We start from the raw sequence: 24,158 nt of genomic DNA, 5'->3' as shown, positions 1-24,158 counted from the left end.
AGAGCATTCCCTGTGTGTGTGCTGGGTGTCGGTACGATTGTGTCGACATGTATGAGGAGGAAAATGATGTGGAAGCAGAGCAATTGCCTGTGTTAGTGATGTCACCCCCTAGGGAGTCGACACCTGACTGGATGGTAGTAATTAAAGAATTACGTGACAATGTCAGCACTTTGCAAAAAACTGTTGACGACATGAGACAGCCGACAAATCAATTAGTGCCTGTTCAGGCGTCTCAGACACCGTCAGGGGCGCTAAAACGCCCGTTACCTCAGATGGTCGACACAGACCCTGACACGGATACTGAATCCAGTGTCGACGGTGACGAGACAAACGTAATGTCCAGTAGGGCCACACGTTACATGATCACGGCAATGAAGGAGGCATTGAAAATTTCTGACACTACAAGTACCGCAAAAAAGGGTATTATGTGGGGTGTGAAAAAACTACCAGTGGTTTTTCCTGAGTCAGATGAATTAAAAAAAAAAAAACTGCTGATTTCTAATAAATTATTGGCACTATACCCTTTCCTGCCAGAGGTTAGGGCACGTTGGGAAACACCCCCTAGGGTAGATAAGGCGCTCACACGCTTATCAAAACAAGTGGCGTTACCGTCTCCTGATACGGCCGCTCTCAAGGAACCAGCTGATAGAAGGCTGGAAAATATCTTAAAAGGTATATACACACATACCGGTGTTATACTGCGACCAGCGATCGCCTCAGCCTGGATGTGCAGCGCTGGAGTGGCTTGGTCGGATTCCCTGACTGAAGAGATGCACAGAGGGATATTTGCACCCTGGCATCTAGAGTAAGTGCGATGTCCATTTCTGCCAGAAGAACGTTATGGACACGACAGTGGTCAGGTGATGCGGATTCCAAACGACATATGGAAGTATTGCCGTATAAAGGGGAGGAGTTATTTGGGGTCGGTCTATCGGACCTGGTGGCCACAGCAACGGCTGGAAAATCCACCTTTTTACCCCAGGTCACCTCTCAGCAGAAAAAGACACCGTCTTTTCAAACCCAGTCCTTTCGTCCCTATAAGGGCAAGAGGGAAAAAGGCCGCTCGTTCCTGCCCCGGGGCAGAGGAAGGGGAAAAAGACTGCACCATGCAGCCTCTTCCCAGGAGCAGAAGCCCTCCCCCGCTTCTGCCAAGTCCTCAGCATGACGCTGGGGCTCTGCAAGCAGACTCGGGCACGGTGGGGGGCCGTCTCAAGAATTTCAGCGCGCAGTGGGCTCACTCGCAAGTGGACCCCTGGATCCTGCAGGTAGTATCACAGGGGTACAAATTGGAATTCGAGACGTCTCCCCCTCGCCGGTTCCTGAAGTCTGCTTTACCAACGTCTCCCTCCGACAGGGAGGCAGTAATGGAAGCTATTCACAAGCTGTATTCCCAGCAGGTGATAATCAAGGTACCCCTCCTACAACAGGGAAAGGGGTATTATTCCACGCTGTTTGTAGTACCGAAGCCGGACGGCTCGGTGAGACCAATTTTAAATCTAAAATCTTTGAACACTTACATAAAAAGGTTCAAATTCAAGATGGAGTCACTCAGAGCAGTGATAGCGAACCTGGAAGAAGGGGACTATATGGTATCTCTAGACATCAAGGATGCTTATCTCCATGTCCCAATCTACCCTTCTCACCAAGGGTACCTCAGGTTTGTGATACAAAACTGTCATTATCAGTTTCAGACGCTGCCGTTTGGATTGTCCACGGCACCACGGGTCTTTACCAAGGTAATGGCCGAAATGATGATTCTTCTTCGAAGAAAAGGCGTATTAATTATCCCTTACTTGGACGATCTCCTGATAAGGGCAAGGTCCAGGGAACAGTTAGAGGTCGGAGTAGCACTATCTCAGGTAGTGCTACGTCAGCACGGGTGGATTCTAAATATCCCAAAATCACAGCTGATTCCAACAACACGTCTACTGTTCCTAGGGATGATTCTGGACACAGTCCAGAAAAAGGTGTTTCTCCCGGAGGAGAAGGCCAGGGAGTTATCCGAGCTAGTCAGGAACCTCCTAAAACCAGGACAAGTGTCAGTGCATCAGTGCACGAGAGTCCTGGGAAAAATGGTGGCTTCTTACGAAGCGATTCCATTCGGAAGATTCCATGCAAGAACTTTTCAGTGGGATCTGCTGGACAAATGGTCCGGATCGCATCTTCAGATGCATCAGCGGATAACCCTATCTCCAAGGACAAGGGTATCTCTCCTGTGGTGGTTACAGAAGGCTCATCTTCTAGAGGGCCGCAGATTCGGCATTCAGGATTGGATGCTGGTAACCACGGATGCCAGCCTGAGAGGCTGGGGAGCAGTCACACAGGGAAGAAATTTCCAGGGCTTGTGGTCAAGCATGGAAACGTCTCTTCACATAAATATCCTAGAGCTAAGGGCCATTTACAATGCCCTAAGTCAAGCAAGGCCTCTGCTTCAGGGTCAACCGGTATTGATCCAGTCGGACAACATCACGGCTGTCGCCCACGTAAACAGACAGGGCGGCACAAGAAGCAGGAGGGCAATGGCAGAAGCTGCAAGGATTCTCCGCTGGGCGGAAAATCATGTGATAGCACTGTCAGCAGTGTTCATTCCGGGAGTGGACAACTGGGAAGCAGACTTCCTCAGCAGACACGACCTCCACCCGGGGGAGTGGGGACTTCATCCAGAAGTCTTCCAAGTGATTATACACCGTTGGGAAAAACCAAAGGTGGACATGATGGCGTCCCGTCTCAACAAGAAACTGGACAGATATTGCGCCAGGTCAAGGGACCCTCAGGCAATAGCGGTGGACGCTCTGGTAACTCCGTGGGTGTTCCAGTCGGTATATGTGTTCCCTCCTCTTCCTCTCATACCAAAAGTACTGAGAATCATAAGAAGGAGAGGAGTAAAAACGATACTCGTGGCTCCGGATTGGCCAAGAAGAACTTGGTACCCGGAGCTGCAAGAGATGCTCACGGAGGACCCGTGGCCTCTACCTCTAAGGAAGGACCTGCTCCAGCAGGGACCTTGTCTGTTCCAAGACTTACCGCGGCTGCGTTTGACGGCATGGCGGTTGAACGCCGGATCCTGAAGGAAAAAGGCATTCCAGATGAAGTCATCCCTACCCTGATCAAGGCCAGGAAGGATGTAACTGCAAAACATTATCATCGCATTTGGCGAAAATATGTTGCGTGGTGTGAGGCCAAGAAGGCCCCTACGGAGGAATTTCAACTGGGTCGTTTCCTACATTTCCTGCAAGCAGGATTGTCTATGGGCCTAAAATTAGGATCCATTAAGGTTCAAATTTCGGCCCTGTCGATCTTCTTCCAGAAAGAACTGGCTTCAGTGCCTGAAGTTCAGACGTTTGTCAAAGGGGTACTGCATATACAGCCTCCTTTTGTGCCTCCAGTGGCACCTTGGGATCTCAATGTAGTTTTAGGGTTCCTAAAATCACATTGGTTTGAATCACTTGCCACAGTGGATTTGAAATATCTCACATGGAAAGTGGTAATGCTGTTGGCCCTGGCTTCAGCCAGGCGCGTATCAGAATTGGCGGCTTTATCCTATAAAAGCCCTTACCTGATATTTCATTCGGATAGGGCGGAATTGAGGACTCGTCCTCAATTTCTCCCTAAGGTGGTTTCAGCGTTTCACATGAATCAACCTATTGTGGTACCTGTGGCTACTAGGGACTTGGAGGACTCCAAGTTGCTGGACGTAGTCAGGGCCCTGAAAATATATGTTTCCAGGACGGCTGGAGTCAGAAAATCTGACTCGCTGTTTATACTGTATGCACCCAACAAGCTGGGTGCTCCTGCTTCTAAGCAGACGATTGCTCGTTGGATTTGTAGTACAATTCAACTTGCACATTCTGTGGCAGGCCTGCCACAGCCAAAATCTGTAAAAGCCCATTCCACAAGGAAGGTGGGCTCATCTTGGGCGGCTGCCCGAGGGGTCTCGGCTTTACAACTTTGCCGAGCAGCTACTTGGTCAGGGGCAAACACGTTTGCTAAATTCTACAAATTTGATACCCTGGCTGAGGAGGACCTGGAGTTCTCTCATTCGGTGCTGCAGAGTCATCCGCACTCTCCCGCCCATTTGGGAGCTTTGGTATAATCCCCATGGTCCTTACGGAGTTCCCAGCATCCACTAGGACGTCAGAGAAAATAAGAATTTACTTACCGATAATTCTATTTCTCGTAGTCCGTAGTGGATGCTGGGCGCCCATCCCAAGTGCGGATTGTCTGCAATACTTGTATATAGTTATTGTTACAAAAAAATCGGGTTGTTTATTGTTGGAAGCCATCTTTTCAGAGGCTCCTACGGTTATCATACTGTTAACTGGGTTCAGATCACGAGTTGTACGGTGTGATTGGTGTGGCTGGTATGAGTCTTACCCGGGATTCAAGATCCTTCCTTATTATGTACGCTCGTCCGGGCACAGTATCTTAACTGAGGCTTGGAGGAGGGTCATAGGGGGAGGAGCCAGTGCACACCAGCTAGTCTAAAGCTTTTACTTTTTGTGCCCAGTCTCCTGCGGAGCCGCTATTCCCCATGGTCCTTACGGAGTTCCCAGCATCCACTACGGACTATGAGAAATAGAATTATCGGTAAGTAAATTCTTATTTTTTTTTCTTTTTTTGAACTTTTTTTTATTTATTTTTTAACCTTTTCATACTTAACGATCCATATGGACTACAATTGAGAACGGTAACCTTGCCCGAAGCATGGCAAGTGAAGCGAGCCATGTGAGGGGACACGGTGCACTAATTGGGGTTCCCGGTCACTCTACGAAGAAAACGACAAAAACTCCCCATTAAAAACTCATGTCGACCTTTTGACCTGTCGACCTAGAGACCCTGTCGACCAATAGTGGTCGACCTAGACACTGTCGACCTAGTTACTATCTACCTTCCATACCACACCCCTTACTGTACTGTGTTGTTTGTAGCCTATACTAGTGCCGTATTGATATATACCATCACCATATATACCTTCCCTTAGGTGTGGTATGGAAGGTATATATGGTGATGTATATATCAATACGGCACTAGTATAGTCTACAAACAACACAGTACAGTAAGTGCATGATTTGAATGGAATAGTTGTGAATCACCTGGTGGTTTTATAAGCAGTTTTTATTATGCTCTTACCTTGCTGGATCTATCACCTGGTAAATGACTAGGTCCTCAGCCCAACCTGGGTAAAGAGCAAGGTTGGGGGCCTGGGTAGAGGATCCGGTCAAACCCTTTTCCACTGCCAAAAACCCAGGATTTTTATGTCAGTGGAAAAGGGGTATTAGTTATATAATTTCTCTGTACACAGTAAGCTTATATATGATTTGTTTATTTGTATTAATAGGTGGATGGATTCTCAGCAAATCTTTACAATCAGGTAACAAAAAATTCTATTTACTCTTTCTATGAAATGAATCCCATCATGTTGGGTAAAGATACATCTATCACTGTCACTGCATTCTGTGAGTAAAGCACCATTATTGATATTGTATATTGGGCCTGATTTATTGTTCTTTACGGCTATTGTTTACAGTTGTCACAGCTGCTACTGGTAAGTTATGCTAATGCCACAGGAGGTGCCCAATAAAAAAAAGACTCCTTCTGCCGGCATTACAGATCTGAGTGCTGCTTCAGAAGACACAGTACTGTATTACCATCGCCCATCTGAGCACATCTAGACTTGGGCGATGGAACTGCTCTGCTAGGACCAGGAAATCTGCATCGGAAGATGCTGACCCTAGTCTCAGCACACCTTCAATACGAGTATAACACAGCCCTGTTTTAATAAACTTGCCCAGTAGCCAGCCCCGCCCCGCCCATAAACGTCAATCATGCTGCAGCTTGGGGGCACTGGGAGCAATGTCGCTGATGGAGAGCTACACACGCGCAATACACATTCCGTGAGTGCGCAGTTTTCTCACTATTGGTGTTGCTTACAACGCTGAATCAGGCCCATTCTTGTTTACTGCGAAGGTATCAGGCTAAAGCTAGGTACACAACTTTACAATAATCAGAGAATTCTTTTGATTTCCGATCCATTCTTGAGATATCTTAGTGTGTACGCACCTCCGGTTAGGTTTTATCAGAATAAAACTTGGCTCATCTATAGATCAGGTTTTATGGACTTCCTAATATTCATCAGATACAATGGTACAATTTTGGAGAAAATTTGAAGTGTGTCCGCACTTTCGCCCATTCTGTCCAACGCTTCTGCCGATGCTCCTCCAACACTGCACAGCCACAACCTTTTCAGCACATATTTTAGACAGATGAGATTGGTGTATCGCAACTAAACGTAAAGGTGTGTATGCAGGTACCAGCACCTTGAATGGGATCATGTAATCATAAGTAAAATCGCCTCTGAAGTATGATTGTACAAGTTTGTACCTAGCTGAAGTAGATGTTTGGGAAGCTTTACTTTCTCATATTGTATTTCTCTGCATCTGCTAGTTACTTGTTTCATCTGCCCAGTAAACTCTCCTACCTGTGCTGGTTTAATAGACAGGGACCACTTTACTGATACACTAGTCTTTAAGGATTACAGAATGGGATTGTTGCATTTAAAACAGCCCACACAATGGCTGTTCCAGTACAAGTGTGTCTGGATACCAATATTGTATATGTGCAAATAGAGTATTGCAGTCAGACAATAGCAGCTACTGACCTACTATATTTTCTTATGTTCTTGGTCACATTTTGGTTTGAGTTGCTGGTCATTTTAGATCTACACTATCAATGATATCTGAGAAAAAGCTTTATAAAGACAAATTGTCAAAATAACTCACTGGGGAAAGTAAGTTATACACGAGGTTCCGTGATATACGGCTGCCCACAGTGCAGCAGTTATGGGAGGTATACCTTGTGCTTGCTCACATCTGTATGAGGTGTGAACAAAAACTGAACAAGACTTTCTTTCCAAATAACATGTTTTATTAGCATGCTAAGTCTTAGTGGAACTTTGAAGCTAATTAAGGGGTCTATTCATGAAGCAGTGAAAACAGTGGAGAAACAGACCAGTGGAGAAGTTGTCCATGGCAACCAATCAGCATATCCCTTACATTTTATAGACTGTACTTGATAAAGGCTTCCTCCAAAGCTGATTGGTTGCCATGGGCAACTTCTCCACTGGTCCTTTTTCCCCACTCTATTCACTGCTTCATGAATAGATCCCTGAATCTCCGCCATTGTGTAGACAGCTTACATTTTTGTCACCACACCTCATCACTTCATTTATATACCTCAAGTACTTTTTGCAGAGCTGTTAAGGCTTTTACATTACATCCTATTCATTACAACACACAACTCACCTTGGGGCCCATTTATCAACCAATATTTGCGGGGTTAGCCACAAATCTTAAGTATCACCAGAATGTATGAAGGAGGGACCACAGCAGATATCTCCGATACCTGCTGCAATCCCTCTATTCCCGCTGACAGCTGCATCCCCCACAGGGTCCTATGGGGGATGCAATGCTGCCAGATTTACCAATATCAAATATGCAAAGAGCCCCATGCGATCGCATTCTGCAATGTGCTCTTGGGTGTTAATATTGCGCCCAGATTGCAAATGCGATAAATGATAAATGGGCCCCTTTACCTCTTGCAGGACCAGACCAATATTGAGGTACAGCTCTGTGCCGTCCCAGCCTTGTGCAACTGCACCATCCATGTCTATTACTTGATATTGCTCCCTTAACAAATGTTTGTTCCATTATGCACAGCTTTCTTTATAGAGCAGTCACAAATTGTTATGCACCATGGATAGTTGTGCACCCATGTCACCTCATTGCCATACCTATAACGCAGTATTCTGTGATAGCACTGATTTTGCATTGAGAATCTCTCTACAGGTCCAGAGCTTCCTGTCAGAATTTGTCCCGGAGAAGATTCAGTACCTGGATAAACTTCTCAAGGTCATTAGTGATATGTGTGTTAGACAGATTCCACAATGTATTGTGGAAATGAGGCGGTGTACCTTTGTGCTTTATGTAGGCTTAAGCATGTACAGAATGTAGTGATTTCGGTATGGGCAAAACCTCTATTCACACTATAGGCATACCTCCCAACATCTGGAGGTTGCGACCCGGGACTTCATGCGTGGTGAATAAAAGGGGGCGTAGCCTAACGGAAAGGGGGCGATCGCGAGCCACGCCTCCCATTTCAGTCACAGTGGGGGCATACCCAGCGCTCTGTGAGCTGCTGGCCATGCCCCCAGTCCCTCTGCCTCACTGGAATAGACGCTGTGCGCATGCGCACAGCGTCTATTCACCGCTGCTCTGCTCTGAACTGAACAGAGCAGTGAGTGATAGGGAGTCTCCAAACTCCTCCCCCCGCCACCGCGGGACACTGCGGTCCGCAGGAGGGACAGACCTAAAAAAAAAACCAGGACTGTCGCACGAAAATCGGGACAGTTGGGAGGTATGCTATAGTGTATAATTATTAATATTATTTCTCTAACGTCCTAAGTGGATGCTGGGACTCCGTAAGGACCATGGGGAATAGCGGCTCCGCAGGAGACAGGGCACAAAATAAAAGCTTGAGATATCAGGTGGTGTGCACTGGCTCCTCCCCCTATGACCCTCCTCCAAGCCAGTTAGATTTTTGTGCCCGGCCGAGAAGGGTGCAAACTAGGTAGCTCTCCAGAGCTGCTTAGAATAAAAGTTTAGTTAGGTTTTTTTATTTTCAGTGAGTCCTGCTGGCAACAGGCTCACTGCATCGTGGGACTAAGGGGAGAAGAAGCGAACTCACCTGAGTGCAGAGTGGATTGGGCTTCTTAGGCTACTGGACGTTAGCTCCAGAGGGACGATCACAGGTTCAGCCTGGATGGGTCACCGGAGCCGCGCCGCCGTCCCCCTTACAGAGCCAGAAGAGACGAAGGTCCGGTGAAAGCGGCGGCAGAAGACATCCTGTCTTCAAGACTAAGGTAGCGCACAGCACCGCAGCTGTGCGCCATTGCTCTCAGCACACTTCACACTCCGGTCACTGAGGGTGCAGGGCGCTGGGGGGGAGCGCCCTGAGACGCAATATAACACACATATACCTTAGCTGGCAAAAGGAATACATCACATATAGCTCCAGGGCTATATGGATGTATTTTTTCCCCTGCCATTTTACACAAAAAAGCGGGAGTTAAGGACGTCGTGAAGGGGCGGGGCCTATCTCCTCAGCACACTGGCGCCATTATTCCCTCACAGCTCCGCTGGAAGGACGGCTCCCTGATTCTCCCCTGCAGTACTGCATCTGATTCAGGGTAAAAAAGAGAAGGGGGGGCATTTTGGCAGCAAATAACTAGATTAACAGCAGCTATAAGGGATTAACACTTATATAAGGTTATCCCTGTATATATATAGCGCTGGGTGTGTGCTGGCAGACTCTCCCTCTGTCTCTCCAAAGGGCTAAGTGAGGTCCTGTCCTCTATCAGAGCATTCCCGGTGTGTGTGCTGTGTGTCGGTACGCGTGTGTCGACATGTATGAGGAGAAAAATGAGGTGGAGGCGGAGCAGTTGCCTGTGTTAGTGATGTCACCCCCTAGGGAGTCGACACCTGACTGGATGATTGTGTTTAAGCAATTAAGTGATAATGTCAGCAATTTACAAAAAACTGTTGACGACATGAGAAAGCCGGCAAATCAATTAGTGCCTGTTCAGGCGTCTCAGACACCCTCAGGGGCCCTAAAACGGCCGCTACCTCAGTGGGTCGACACGGATCCAGATACAGATACTGAATCTAGTGTCGACGGTGACGAGACAAACGTAATGTCCTTTAGGGCCACACGTTACATGATCACGGCAATGAAAGAGGCATTGAACCTCTCTGACACTACAAATACCTCAAAGGCGGGTATTATGTGGGGTGTGAAAAAACTGCCAATAGTTTTTCCTGAGTCTGAGGAAATAAATGAGGTGTGTGATAAAGCGTGGGTTTCCCCCGATAAAAAACAGCTAATTTCTAATAAGTTATTAGCACTATACCCTTTCCCGCCAGAGGTTAGGGCACGGTGGGAAACACCCCCTAGGGTAGATAAGGCGCTCACACGTTTATCTAAACAAGTAGCGTTACCGTCCCCTGATACGGCCACCCTCAAAGAACCAGCTGATAGGAGGCTGGAAAATATCCTGAAAAGTATATACACACATACTGGTGTTATACTGCGACCAGCAATCGCATCAGCCTGGATGTGCAGTGCTGGAGTCGCATGGGCGGATTCCCTGACTGAGAATATTGATACCCTGGATAGGGACAATATTCTGTTAACTATAGAACATTTAAAGGATGCATTGCTATATATGCGTGATGCGCAGAGGGATATTTGTACCCTGGCATCAAGAGTAAGCGCAATGTCCATCTCTGCCAGAAGAGCATTATGGACCAGACAGTGGTCAGGGGACGCAGATTCCAAACGGCACATGGAAGTATTGCCGTATAAGGGGGAGGAGTTATTTGGGGCTGGTCTAACAGACCTGGTGGCCACGGCAACGGCTGGAAAATCCACCTTTTTACCCCAGGTTACTTCACATCAACAGAAAAAGACACAGTCTTTTCAAACTCAGTCCTTTCGTTCCCATAAGTACAAGCGAGCAAAAGGTCACTCTTTTCTGCCCAAGGGCAGAGGAAGAGGAAAAAGGCAGCACCATGCAGCCGCTTCCCAGGAGCAGAAGCCCTCCCCTGCTTCTGCCAAGTCTTCAGCATGACGCTGGGGCTTTACAAGCAGACTCAGACACGGTGGGGGCCCGTCTCAAGTATTTCAACGCGCAGTGGGCTCACTCGCAAGTGGATCCCTGGATTCTACAGGTAGTATCACAGGGGTACAAACTGGAATTCGAGGCGTTTCCTCCTCATCGGTTCCTGAAGTCTGCTTTACCAAAGTCTCCCTCCGACAGGGAGGCAGTTCTGGAAGCCATTCACAAGCTGTACTCCCAGCAGGTGATAATCAAGGTACCCCTCTTACAACAGGGGAAGGGGTATTATTCCACACTATTTGTGGTACCGAAGCCGGACGGCTCGGTGAGACCAATATTAAATCTAAAATCTTTGAACACTTACATAAAAAGGTTCAAATTCAAGATGGAGTCACTCAGAGCGGTGATAGCGAACCTGGAAGAGGGGGACTATATGGTGTCGCTGGACATCAAGGATGCTTATCTCCACGTCCCAATATATCCTTCTCACCAAGGGTACCTCAGGTTTGTAGTACAAAACTGTCGTCATCAGTTTCAGACGCTGCCGTTTGGATTGTCCACGGCGCCTCGGGTCTTTACCAAGGTAATGGCCGAAATGATGATTCTTCTACGAAGAAAAGGCATCTTAATTATCCCTTACTTGGACGATCTCCTGATAAGGGCAAGAACCAAGGAACAGTTAGAAGTCGGAGTGGCACTATCTCAGGTAGTGCTAAGTCAGCACGGATGGATTCTAAATATTCCAAAATCGCAGCTGATTCCAACGACACGTCTACTGTTCTTAGGAATGATTCTGGACACAGTCCAGAAGAAGGTGTTTCTCCCGGAGGAGAAGGCCAGGGAGTTATCCGAGCTAGTCAGGAACCTCCTAAAACCAGGACAGGTCTCAGTGCATCAGTGCACAAGGGTCCTGGGAAAAATGGTGGCTTCTTACGAAGCGATTCCATTCGGAAGATTCCATGCAAGAACTTTTCAGTGGGATCTACTGGGAAAATGGTCCGGATCGCATCTTCAGATGCATCAACGGATAACCCTGTCGCCAAGGACAAGGGTGTCTCTCCTGTGGTGGCTTCAGAGGGCTCATCTACTAGAGGGCCGCAGATTTGGCATTCAGGATTGGATCCTGGTAACCACGGATGCCAGCCTGAGAGGCTGGGGAGCAGTCACACAGGGAAGGAATTTCCAGGGCTTGTGGTCAAGCATGGAAACATCTCTTCATATAAACATTCTAGAACTAAGGGCCATTTACAATGCCTTAATTCAAGCGAAACCTCTGCTTCAGGGTCAGGCGGTGTTGATCCAGTCGGACAACATCACGTCAGTCGCCCACATAATCAGACAGGGCGGCACGAGAAGCAGGAGGGCAATGGCAGAAACTGCAAGGATTCTTCGCTGGGCGGAAAATCATGTGATAGCACTGTCAGCAGTGTTCATTCCGGGAGTGGACAACTGGGAAGCAGACTTCCTCAGCAGACACGACCTTCACCCGGGAGAGTGGGGACTTCACCCAGAAGTCTTCCACCAAATTGTAAACCGTTGGGAAAGACCAAAGGTGGACATGATGGCGTCACGTCTAAACAAAAAACTGGACAGATATTGCGCCAGGTCAAGGGACCCTCAGGCAATGTCAGTGGACGCTCTGGTAACGCCGTGGGTGTACCAGTCAGTGTATGTATTCCCTCCTCTGCCCCTCATACCGAACGTATTGAGAATCGTAAGAAGGAGAGGAGTAAGAACTATACTCGTGGTTCCGGATTGGCCAAGAAGGTCTTGGTACCCGGAACTTCAAGAGATGCTCACGGACGAACCGTGGCCTCTACCTCTAAGACAGGACCTGCTACTGCAGGGGCCTTGTCTGTTCCAAGACTTACCGCGGCTGCGTTTGACGGCATGGCGGTTGAACGCCGGATCCTGAAGGACAAGGGCATTCCAGAAGAAGTCATCCCTACTCTGGTAAAAGCCAGAAAGGAAGTAACCGCAAAACATTATCACCGCATTTGGCGTAAATATGTTGCGTGGTGTGAGGCCAAGAAGGCCCCTACACAGGAATTTCAACTGGGTCGTTTCTTGCATTTCCTGCAAACAGGACTGTCTATGGGCCTAAAATTAGGGTCCATTAAGGTTCAAATTTCGGCCCTGTCGATATTCTTCCAGAAAGAACTGGCTTCAGTACCTGAAGTTCAGACATTTGTGAAAGGGGTGCTGCACATACAGCCTCCTTTTGTGCCTCCAGTGGCACCTTGGGATCTCAATGTTGTGTTGAGATTTCTAAAATCACACTGGTTTGAACCATTGTCTACGGTAGATTTAAAATATCTCACGTGGAAGGTGTCGATGCTGTTGGCCTTGGCTTCAGCTAGGCGTGTGTCAGAATTGGCGGCTTTATCATGTAAAAGCCCTTACCTAAATTTTCATTCTGACAGGGCGGAATTGAGGACTCGTCCTCAATTTCTACCTAAGGTGGTTTCTGCATTTCACATGAACCAACCTATTGTGGTACCTGCGGCTACTAGGGACTTAGAGGACTCTAAGTTGCTGGACGTTGTCAGGGCCTTGAAAATATATGTTTCCAGGACGGCTGGAGTCAGGAAAACTGACTCGCTGTTTATCCTGTATGCACCCAACAAGCTGGGTGCTCCTGCTTCAAAGCAGACGATTGCTCGTTGGATTTGTAGTACAATTCAGCTTGCACATTCCGTGGCAGGATTGCCACAGCCAAAATCAGTAAAAGCCCATTCCACAAGGAAAGTGGGCTCATCTTGGGCGGCTGCCCGAGGGGTCTCGGCTTTACAACTTTGCCGAGCAGCTACTTGGTCAGGGGCAAACACGTTTGCTAAATTCTACAAATTTGATACCCTGGCTGAGGAGGACCTGGAGTTCTCTCATTCGGTGCTGCAGAGTCATCCGCACTCTCCCGCCCGTTTGGGAGCTTTGGTATAATCCCCATGGTCCTTACGGAGTCCCAGCATCCACTTAGGACGTTAGAGAAAATAAGATTTTACTTACCGATAAATCTATTTCTCGTAGTCCGTAGTGGATGCTGGGCGCCCATCCCTAGTGCGGATTGTCTGCAATACTTGTATATAGTTATTGTTACAAAAAATTCGGGTTATTATTGTTGAGCCATCTTTTCAGAGGCTCCTTTAAATTTATCATACTGTTAACTGGGTTCAGATCACGAGTTGTACGGTGTGATTGGTGTGGCTGGTATGAGTCTTACCCGGGATTCAATATCCTTCCTTATTATGTACGCTCGTCCGGGCACAGTATCCTAACTGGCTTGGAGGAGGGTCATAGGGGGAGGAGCCAGTGCACACCACCTGATATCTCAAGCTTTTATTTTGTGCCCTGTCTCCTGCGGAGCCGCTATTCCCCATGGTCCTTACGGAGTCCCAGCATCCACTACGGACTACGAGAAATAGATTTATCGGTAAGTAAAATCTTATTTTTTACTAAAATAATGGGGGTCATTCCGTGTTGTTCGCTCTGTATTTTTTTCTCGCAACGGAGCGATTAGTCGCGAATGCGCATGCGCAATGTCCGCAGTGCGACTGCGCCAAGTAAATTTGCTATGCAGTTAGGAATTTTACTCACGGCATTACGAGGTTTTTTTCTTCGTTCTGGTGATCGTAATGTGATTGACAGGAAGTGGGTGTTTCTGGGCGGAAACTGGCCGTTTTATGGGAGTGTGTGAAAAAACGCTACAGTTTCTGGGAAAAACGCGGGAGTGGTTGGAGAAACGGAGGAGTGTCTGGGCGAACGCTGGGTGTGTTTGTGACGTCAAACCAGGAACGACAAGCACTGAACTGATCGCACTGGCAGAGTAAGTCTCGAGCTACTCAGAAACTGCACAGAGAAGTATTTTCGCAATATTGCGAATCTTTCGTTCGCAATTTTGATAAGCTAAGATTCACTCCCAGTAGGCGGCGGCTTAGCGTGCGCAAAGCTGCTAAAAGCAGCTTGCGAGCGAACAACTCGGAATGACCACCAATGTGTTTTCACACCTTTTTCACATTATTTAAGTTTTACTGAAATATATTTTAGAGCAGTTTTCGTGAAAAACTTCTCTAAACAATTTAAGTCACATACTTGTAAAGGGAAATGCCATCTGGCCGAATCTACTTTAAAAAAAAAAAGTGAAAAAAAAAAAAATACCAGAGGCAGCGGTAGCTGAGCGAGGCACCTTGCCCGAAGCATGGCGAGCAAAGCGGTGCACTAATTGGGGTTCCCCGTCACTTTACGCAGAAAACGACACCAAAAAAGTAAAAAACAACAACAACCCATGTCGACCTTTCCATGTGTCGACCATTTTCATGTGTCGACCATGTGTCCATGTCGACCATGCCAATGTCGACCAATAGTGGTCGACCTAATGACTGTCGACCATAACATGGGTCGACCATTCATATCGAAACCAGGCTGATCACTGATAAAAAAATAAGAATTTACTTACCGATAATTCTATTTCTCGTAGTCCGTAGTGGATGCTGGGGACTCCGTCAGGACCATGGGGTTTAGCGGCTCCGCAGGAGACAGGGCACAATAATAAAAGCTTTAGGATCAGGTGGTGTGCACTGGCTCCTCCCCCTATGACCCTCCTCCAAGCCTCAGTTAGGATACTGTGCCCGGACGAGCGTGCATAATAAGGAAGGATATTGAATCCCGGGTAAGACTCATACCAGCCACACCAATCACACCGTACAACCTGTGATCTGAACCCAGTTAACAGTATGATAACAACGAAGGAGCCTCTGAAAAGATGGCTCACAACAAGAATAACCCGATTTTTGTAACAATAACTATGTACAAGTATTGCAGACAATCCGCACTTGGGATGGGCGCCCAGCATCCACTACGGACTACGAGAAATAGAATTATCGGTAAGTAAATTCTTATTTTCTCTAACGTCCTAAGTGGATGCTGGGGACTCCGTCAGGACCATGGGGATTATACCAAAGCTCCCAAACGGGCGGGAGAGTGCGGATGACTCTGCAGCACCGAATGAGAGAACTTCAGGTCCTCCTCAGTCAGGGTGTGCCCCTGACCAAGTAGCAGCTCGGCAAAGTTGTAAAGCCGAGACCCCTCGGGCAGCCGCCCAAGATGAGCCCACTTCCTTGTGGAATGGGCTTTTACTGATTTTGGCTGTGGCAAGCCTGCCACAGAATGTGCAAGCTGAATTGTACTACAAATCCAGCGAGCAATCGTCTGCTTAGAAGCAGGAACACCCATCTTGTTGGGTGCATACAGGCTAAACAGCGAGTCAGATTTTCTGACTCCAGTCGTCCTGGAAACATATATTTTCAGGGCCCTGACAACGTCAAGTAACTTGGAGTCCTCCAAGTCCCTAGTAGCCGCAGGCACCACAATAGGTTGGTTCATGTGAAAAACAGAAAACCTTAAGGAGAAATTGAGGACGAGTCCTCAATTCTGCCCTGTCAGAATGAAAAATTAAGTAAGGGCTTTTATATGATAAAGCCGCCCATTCTGACACACGCCTGGCTGAAGCCAGGACTAATAGAATCTTCACCTTCCATGTGAAATATTTTAATTCCACAGTGGTGAGTGGATCAAACCAATGTGACTTTAGGAAAACTCAAAACAACATTGAGATCCCAAGGTGCCACTGGGGGCACAAAAAGAGGCTGTATATGCAGTACCCCTTTTACAAACGTCTGAACTTCAGGCACTGAAGCCAGTTCTTTCTGGAAGAAATTCGACAGGGTCGAAATTTGAACCTTAATGGACCCTAATTTTAGGCCCATAGACAGTCCTGTTTTCAGGAAATGTAGGAAACGACCCAGTTGGAATTCCTCTGTAGGGACCTTCTTGGCCTCACACCACGCAACATATTTTCGCCAAATGCGGTGAAAATGTTTTGCGGTTACATCCTTCCTGGCTTCGACCAGGGTAGGGATGACTTCATCTGGAATGCCCTTTCAGGATCCGGCGTTCAACTGCCATGCCGTCAAACGCAGCCGCGGTAAGTCTTGGAACAGACAAGGCCCCTGCTGGAGCAGGTCCTTTCTTAAAGGTAGAGGCCACGGTTCTTCCGTGAGCATCTCTTGAAGTTCCGGGTACCAAGTCCTTCTTGACCCATCCGGAACCACGAGTATCGTTCTTACTCATCTCCTTCTTATGATTCTCAGTACTTTTGGTATGAGATGCATAGGAGGGAAAACATACCCTGACTGGTACACCCACAGTGTTACCAGAGCGTCCACCGCTATTGCCTGAGGGTCCCTTGACCTGGCGCAATATTTGTCTAGTTTTTTTTTTTTTGTTCAGGCGGGACGCCATCATGTCCACCTTTTGGTTTTTCCCAACGGTTTACAATCATGTGGAAGACTTCCCGCTGAAGTCCCCACTCTCCCGGGTGGAGGTTATGCCTGCTGAGGAAGTCTGCTTCCCAGTTTTCCACTCCCGGAATTAACACTGCTGAGAGTGTTATCACATGATTTTTCGCCCAGCGAAGAATCCTTGCAGTTTCTGCCATTTCCCTCCTGCTTCATGTGCCGCCCTGTCTGTTTACGTGGGCGACTGCCGTGATGTTGTCCCACTGGATCAATACCGGCTGACCTTGAAGCAGAGGTCTTGCTAAGCTTAGAGCCTTGTAAATTGCCCTTAGCTCCAGTATATTTATGTGGAGAGAAGTCTCCAGACTTGATCACTCCCTGGAAATTTTTTCCTTGTGTGACTGCTCCCCAGCCACTCAGGCTGGCATCCGTGGTCACCAGGACCCAGTCCTGAATGTCGAATCTGCGGCCCTTTCATAGATGAACACTCTGCAGCCACCGCAGAAGAAAAACACCCTTGTCCTTGGAGACAGGGTTATCCGCTGATGCATCTGAAGATGCGATCCGGACCATTTTCCCAGCAGATTCCACTGAAAGGTTCTTGCGTGAAATCTACCGAATGGGATCGCTTTGTAAGAAACCACCATTTTTCACAGGAGCCTTGTGCAATGATGCACTGATACTTTTCCTGGTTTTAGGAGGTTCCTGACTAGCTCGGATAACTCCCTGGCCTTCTTCTCCGGGAGAAAACATCCTTTTCTGGACTGTGTCCAGAATCATTCCTAGGAACATTAGACGTGTCGTCGGAAAAAGCTGCGATTTTGGAATATTTAGAATCCACTCGTGCTGTCGTAGAACTACTTGAGATAGTGCTACTCCGACCGCCAACTGTTCTCTGGACCTTGCCCTTATCAGGAAAGCGTCCATATTTCTTTTAGGAAGAATCATCATTTCGGCCATTACCATGGTAAAGACCCGGGGTGCCGTGGACAATCCAAACGGCAGCTTCTGAACTGATAGTGACAGTTCTGTACCACGAACCTGAGATACCCTTGGTGAGAAGGGCAAAATTTGGACATGTAGGTAAGCGTCCCTGATATCCAGTGACACCATATCGTCCTGGTTCGCTATCACTGCTCTGAGTGACTCCATCTTGATTTGAACCCTTGTATGTAATTGTTCAAATCTTTTAGATCTCACCGAGCCGTTTGGCTTCAGTACCACAATATAGTGTGGAATAATACCCCTTCCCTTGTTGTAGGAGGGGTACTTTGATTATCACCTGCTGGGAATACAGCCTGTGAATTTTTTCCCAATACTGCCTCCCTGTCGGAGGGAGACGTTGGTAAAGCAGACTTCAGGAACTTGTGAGGGGAAGACGTCTCGAATTTCCAATGTACACCTGGGATACTACGTGTAGGATCCAGGAGTCCACTTGCGAGTGAGCCCACTGCGTGCTGAAACTCTTGAGATGACCCCCCAGCGCACCTGAGTCCGCTTGTATGGCCCCAGCGTCATGCTGCGGACTTGGCAGAAGCTGTGGAGGACTTCTGTTCCTGGGAATGGGCTGCCTGCTGCAGTCTTCTTCCCTTTCCTCTAACCCTGGGCAGATATGACTGGCCTTTTGCCCGCCTGCCTTTATGGGTACGAAAGGACTGAGACTGAAAAGACTGTGTCCTTTTCTGCTGAGATGTGACTTGGGGTAACAAAAGTGGATTTTCCAGCTGTTGCCATGGCCACCAGGTCCGATGGACCGCCCCTTTATACGGCAATACTTCCATGTGCCGTCTGGAATCTGCATCACCTGACCACTGTCGTGTCTATAAACATCGTCTGGCAGATATGGACATCACATCTACTCTTGATGCCAGAATGCAAATATCCCTCTGCGCATCTCGCATATATAGAAATGCATCCTTAAAATGCTCTATAGTCAATAAAATATTGTTCCTGTCAAGGGTATCAATATTTTCAGTCAGGAAATCCGACCAAGCCCCCCCAGCGCTGCACATCCAGGCTGAGGCGATTGCTGGTCGTAGTATAACACCAGTATGTGTGTATATACTTTTTTGGATATTTTTCAGCTTCCTATCAGCTGGCTCTTTGAGGGCGGCCGTATCTGGAGACGGTAACGCCACTTGTTTTTATAAGCGTGTGAGCGCCTTATCCACCCTAAGGTGTGTTTCCCAACTCGCCCTCACTTCTGGCGGGAAAGGGTATACCTCCAATAATTTTCTATCGGAGGAAACCCACGTATCATCACACACTTTAATTTATCTGATTCAGGAAAAACTACAAGTAGATTATTCCCACCCTACATAATACCCTTATTTGTGGTACTTGTAGTATCAGAAATATGTAACACCTCCTTCATTGCCCTTAACATGTAACATGTGGCACTAAAGGAAAATACGTTTGTTTCTTCACCGTCGACACTGAAGTCAGTGTCCGTGTCTGTGTCTGTGTCGACCAACTGAGGTAAATGGGCGTTTTTACAAGCCCCTGACGGTGTCTGAGACGCCTGGACAGGTACTAATTTGTTTGCCGGCCGTCTCATGTCGTCAACCGACCTTGCATCGTGTTGACATTATCACGTAATTCCTAAATAAGCCATCCATTCTGGTGTCGACTCCCTAGAGAGTGACATCACCAATACAGGCAATTTGCTCCGCCTCCTCACCAACATCGTCCTCCTACATGTCGACACACACGTACCGACACACAGCACACACACAGGGAATGCTCTGATAGAGGACAGGACCCCACTAGCCCTTTGGGGAGACACAGGGAGAGTTTGCCAGCACACACCAAAAACGCTATAATTATACAGGGACAACCCCTTATACAAGTGTTTTCCCTTATAGCATTTTCACATATGTAATCATATCGCCAAATAAGTGCCCCCCCTCTCTGTTTTAACCCTGTTTCTGTAGTGCAGTGCAGGGGAGAGCCTGGGAGCCTTCCTCACAGCAGAGCTGAGCAGGAAAATGGCGCCGTGTGCTGAGGAGAATAGGCCCCGCCCCCTAAAACGGCGGGCTCTTCTCCCGGAGTTTGTGAGATCTGGCAGGGGTTAAATACATCCATATAGCCTCAAGGGCTATATGTGATGTATTTTAGCCATAAAAAAGGTATAATAAATTGCTGCCCAGGGCGCCCCCCCCCAGCGCCCTGCACCCTCAGTGACCGCTGGTATGAAGTGTGCTGACAACAATGGCGCACAGCTGCAGTGCTGTGCGCTACCTTATGAAGACTGAAAGTCTTCTGCCGCCTGTTTCTGGACCTCTGGACCTCTTCAACTTCGGCATCTGCAAGGGGGGTCGGCGGCACGGCTCCGGGACGAACCCCAGGGTGAGACCTGTGTTCCGACTCCCTCTGGAGCTAATGGTGTCCAGTAGCCTAAGAAGCAAATCCATCCTGCACGCAGGTGAGTTTACTTCTCTCCCCTAAGTCCCTCGTAGCAGTGAGCCTGTTGCCAGCAGGACTCACTGAAAATAAAAAACCTAACTTAAACTTTTATTCTAAGCAGCTCAGGAGAGCCACCTAGATTGCACCCTTCTCGGCCGGGCACAAAAATCTAACTGAGGCTTGGAGGAGGGTCATAGGGGGAGGAGCCAGTGCACACCACCTGATCCTAAAGCTTTTATTATTGTGCCCTGTCTCCTGCGGAGCCGCTAAACCCCATGGTCCTGACGGAGTCCCCAGCATCCACTTAGGACGTTAGAGAAATAAAATAAATGTGATTATTATATTTTTAAAAAAAATACTTACAGCCCCTGGTGAGCTTCTCCGTGCCGCCTGTCATCTTATTGCCGGCACCTGCACTGTGACCCTGATCATGTGATGTCTGCTGTAAACCTGTATTTCAGATGACTGAGTCACAGAGCTGAAAGTCAGCAATCAGATGACCGGACCCACAGGAGCGCACTGGGACACCGGTCATCGGTTACGTCCAGGGAGGGGGTGTACCCGGTGGGTGTGTCAGCGGCACTTGCGCAGCGCATACCTGGGGTATTTTTTGTGAAAATTACCTCAAGTAGGCTGTAGGGTGCTTTCGCAGGGACCAGGGGTTAAAGTGGGCCGGAACGGGGCAGAACTGCGTTCCGGCACTTGCAATTGTAGGCGGAACGCAGTTCCCGCCCACTTTTTTCAAGTTGTTAGCCTATCTACAGCACAGCACTACAGCAGCACTATTACTGTCTGCCAGAACACGGCGCTCTCCACACTGTGGGCACGGTTCTAATCCCACTCTATGGGTGTCACGGACACCCACGAGTGGGAATAGCTCTCAGCATTCTGGTGGCTGGGGTCCCGGCGTCGGTATGCTGACCGCCATGATCCCAACTACCAGGATCGTGACTACATCCCATCTACATAACTGTATCAGAAAATATACATATTTATTTAAAAAGAAATTGACAACTAATCATTGTAAACCCATTAAGACCTGTAAGGTTTCTTATAGTGCACAAGCGTATTGCACTATTATGTAGTGAACTGAACCTCGATGGCATGACCATTTTTTCCTCCACAGGGTGATCTCTTCACTGTCAAGGACCTGACAACACTTCATTCTGAGCTGAACATTCCCATTCCTGACCCTCCAACTCCTGAGTCTGAGGTGAGTGCCATGGGACAGGAATGAAAAACAAGACTACAGATTTCTGGGTTGAGGGGTGTAGGGTACCGGATAATTTTCAAGGTACAAACTGTGGCAGGTTGTCACAGTGAATAAGAGCAATTACTAGTGTTGACAATGTAATACAGATAAGAATGTTACTTGTGTCAAGGTGAAAATGAACACAGCTGTCTTATACCCCTTTCACATCGAAAGTCAAATTACCAGATGAAGAAGTTCTACCGGGTAATTTGCTGATCAACAGGGGTCCTTTTTCTTTGAGAAATGGTCAACCCAGGTTGAAATTCCAGGGACTTCGACCCGGGTTGACCCTTTCACACAGATGATATATCCGCGTTGATCCGCAAATTATTGGGTAGAAATTCTTGACCCGGTAATTTGCTTATCTGTGAGAAAGAGGGGTCAGGCAGAGACCGGCAAAACTACCCGGCACTCAAATGCTGGGTAAAAGTCGGGATTTTCAGACATTTCTGTCTGAAAAGGGTATTAGTAATAAATCTAGGTATGGATGATGATGATCTAAAAGTGAATCAAGGCTAGTGTATTGGACCGTAAACTGTGAAGGTGGATTAGAGCTTTTTGGTTTTATCACATGATGATTATTATTATTATTATTTTTTTTAATCACACAGAGTGAATTTTTATTCTATTTTCAGGACTCCAAAATGGAAACAGACAAAGAAGAAAAGAAAGGTAACTAATCTCACTTGCGACTTTCTAATACTGTTTTTTAGCCAGGATAATCACATGTGCTTCTGGATTTCACAGTTCCTAAATGTGGATTTTTGAAGGAGAACGAGAAGTTGCAGAAATTACAGAACATTGTCCAAACTGAGATAAGAACTTTAAGAGAAGGTCTCGCTGTGGTAAGATTGACAGCAGTGACCTACGTGTGCCATTGCCATGTGAGTGGCCTGACCGCAGCATGTCATCATTTCTCTCCTGTAGATTATCACGTGGATCCATCATCTAATTCCAAGAATTGAGGATGGAAATGACTTTGGGGTATCAGTGCAGGTACATAAATGTTAATTTGCATCAATAAATTAATATATGAAAAGTATTAATCAACATATAACAAGGCATACAAACGTTATAAGGAAACAGAAAATGAACATAAGTTCTTTAAGTAGATTTTTTTTTTTTTTAAATCTTTCTTTATACATCAGGAGAAAGTATTAGAACGTGTAACAGCCTTAAAAACTAAAGTGGAGACATCTCAGACCAGCATCTTCAAGTAAGGATCAGTGTTCCCAGTGTTCTAGTTACCCGATTGCCACACATTTGTATGTGCAAGTATTTAATGTTTCCAAGCATCAAATTCCCCATTACTTTTCTATTTGTGTCACACTGCATGGATTTGTGTAATACTGTACTTCTATGGTGCTGATGTGTGACACGGTTTTGTGTTATCAGGTACTTCACAGAAAGGGGAGATGCTGTTGCTAAGGCTTCAAAAGAGACACATGTGGTGAGAACGTTTTATTGTGTACACTACTATCATAGATACTGTTCTTCTATTCTCATTATATGATACTAAGACCAATATCACTTTGCTTCCCTCCTCCAATGTCATGCTCTACTCATCTGGCTTCTGCTTAAGCCTACTCATGTGTTCTGTATATGTTCTCTTTTTTCCTTAACCCAGATGGACTACAGAGCTCTGGTTCATGACAAAGATGAAGGTGCCTTTGTAGATCTAAGACTAACTCTTATTGAGATCAGAAATATCTATGTGAGTTTCAACTTCTTTGAATCTAAAAATCATTGTTCAGCAAGCATGTCTTTAAGAAAATGGCTACTTATTATTTAAATGTCTTCCTAGCTGAGAAAGGTATATACTCATATGGGTATTGTTTAAAGTTGACCTAAGCATAGATAATATTTTTATATGTAATCTTTTAGCAATAGTAAACAAATTATGCAATATTTCTACGCAAGTCTATCTCACATCTTTAACTAAAAGATTTTTATTATTATTCTTAAGGGTTAAATGTACAACTTTTACTTAGAGGGTCTATTCACGAAGCAGTGAAAAGAGTGGAAGAGTGAGACCGTGGAGAAGTTGCCGATGGCAACCAATCATTTATAAAATGCATTCTATAAAATTATATGTAGCAGCTGATTGGTTTCCATGGGCAACATCTCCACTGGTTCACTTCTCCACTCTTTTCACTGCTTCATGAATAGATCCCAAAATTACCTATTTTGCAAGTTTAACCTCTTATGTATAAGCGTCTTGTCATCTTCAGTGGGCAATGGGAATGTTAAACTAAGCCAGGACCCCTCCAGATTGTTACAAACTATAAATAACAAATAAGTGGACCTTGGGAGCTGTATCAAGCAATAGAAAATTGGACCAGTGGAGAAGTTGCCCATAGCAATCAATCAGCTTTGAGGTAGCATCAAGTACATTCTGTAAAATGATAGGTAGATGCTGATTGGTTACTATGGGAAACTTCTCCTCTAGTCCACTTCTCCACTAATTACACTGATCAATACAGTTCCCCTGTCTGTAAGATTTGATCAATAAATACATTTCAGCAATATAGCTTAG

At 46.8% G+C, this 24,158-nt stretch overlaps 1 protein-coding gene across 1 annotated transcript in view; it reads left to right on the top strand.

The window, feature by feature from the left end:
* PSME2 (proteasome activator subunit 2) overlaps nucleotides 1-24,158 on the top strand; it is a 32,372-nt gene that overhangs the window by 5,516 nt on the left and 2,698 nt on the right. Inside the window, exons 2-10 of the mRNA XM_063913641.1 lie at nucleotides 5,339-5,371; nucleotides 7,845-7,907; nucleotides 21,497-21,583; nucleotides 22,258-22,294; nucleotides 22,370-22,467; nucleotides 22,550-22,618; nucleotides 22,771-22,838; nucleotides 23,018-23,072; nucleotides 23,250-23,336. Coding sequence (XP_063769711.1) covers nucleotides 5,339-5,371; nucleotides 7,845-7,907; nucleotides 21,497-21,583; nucleotides 22,258-22,294; nucleotides 22,370-22,467; nucleotides 22,550-22,618; nucleotides 22,771-22,838; nucleotides 23,018-23,072; nucleotides 23,250-23,336 — 597 coding nt within the window. The remainder of the gene's footprint in view (nucleotides 1-5,338; nucleotides 5,372-7,844; nucleotides 7,908-21,496; nucleotides 21,584-22,257; nucleotides 22,295-22,369; nucleotides 22,468-22,549; nucleotides 22,619-22,770; nucleotides 22,839-23,017; nucleotides 23,073-23,249; nucleotides 23,337-24,158) is intronic.

This window comes from Pseudophryne corroboree, chromosome 1, assembly GCF_028390025.1.
Source record: "Pseudophryne corroboree isolate aPseCor3 chromosome 1, aPseCor3.hap2, whole genome shotgun sequence".
Taxonomy (NCBI): Eukaryota; Metazoa; Chordata; class Amphibia; order Anura; family Myobatrachidae; genus Pseudophryne; species Pseudophryne corroboree.
The sequence above is the reverse complement of the archived record's forward strand: the minus strand, read 5'-3'. Positions and strand labels throughout refer to the sequence as shown.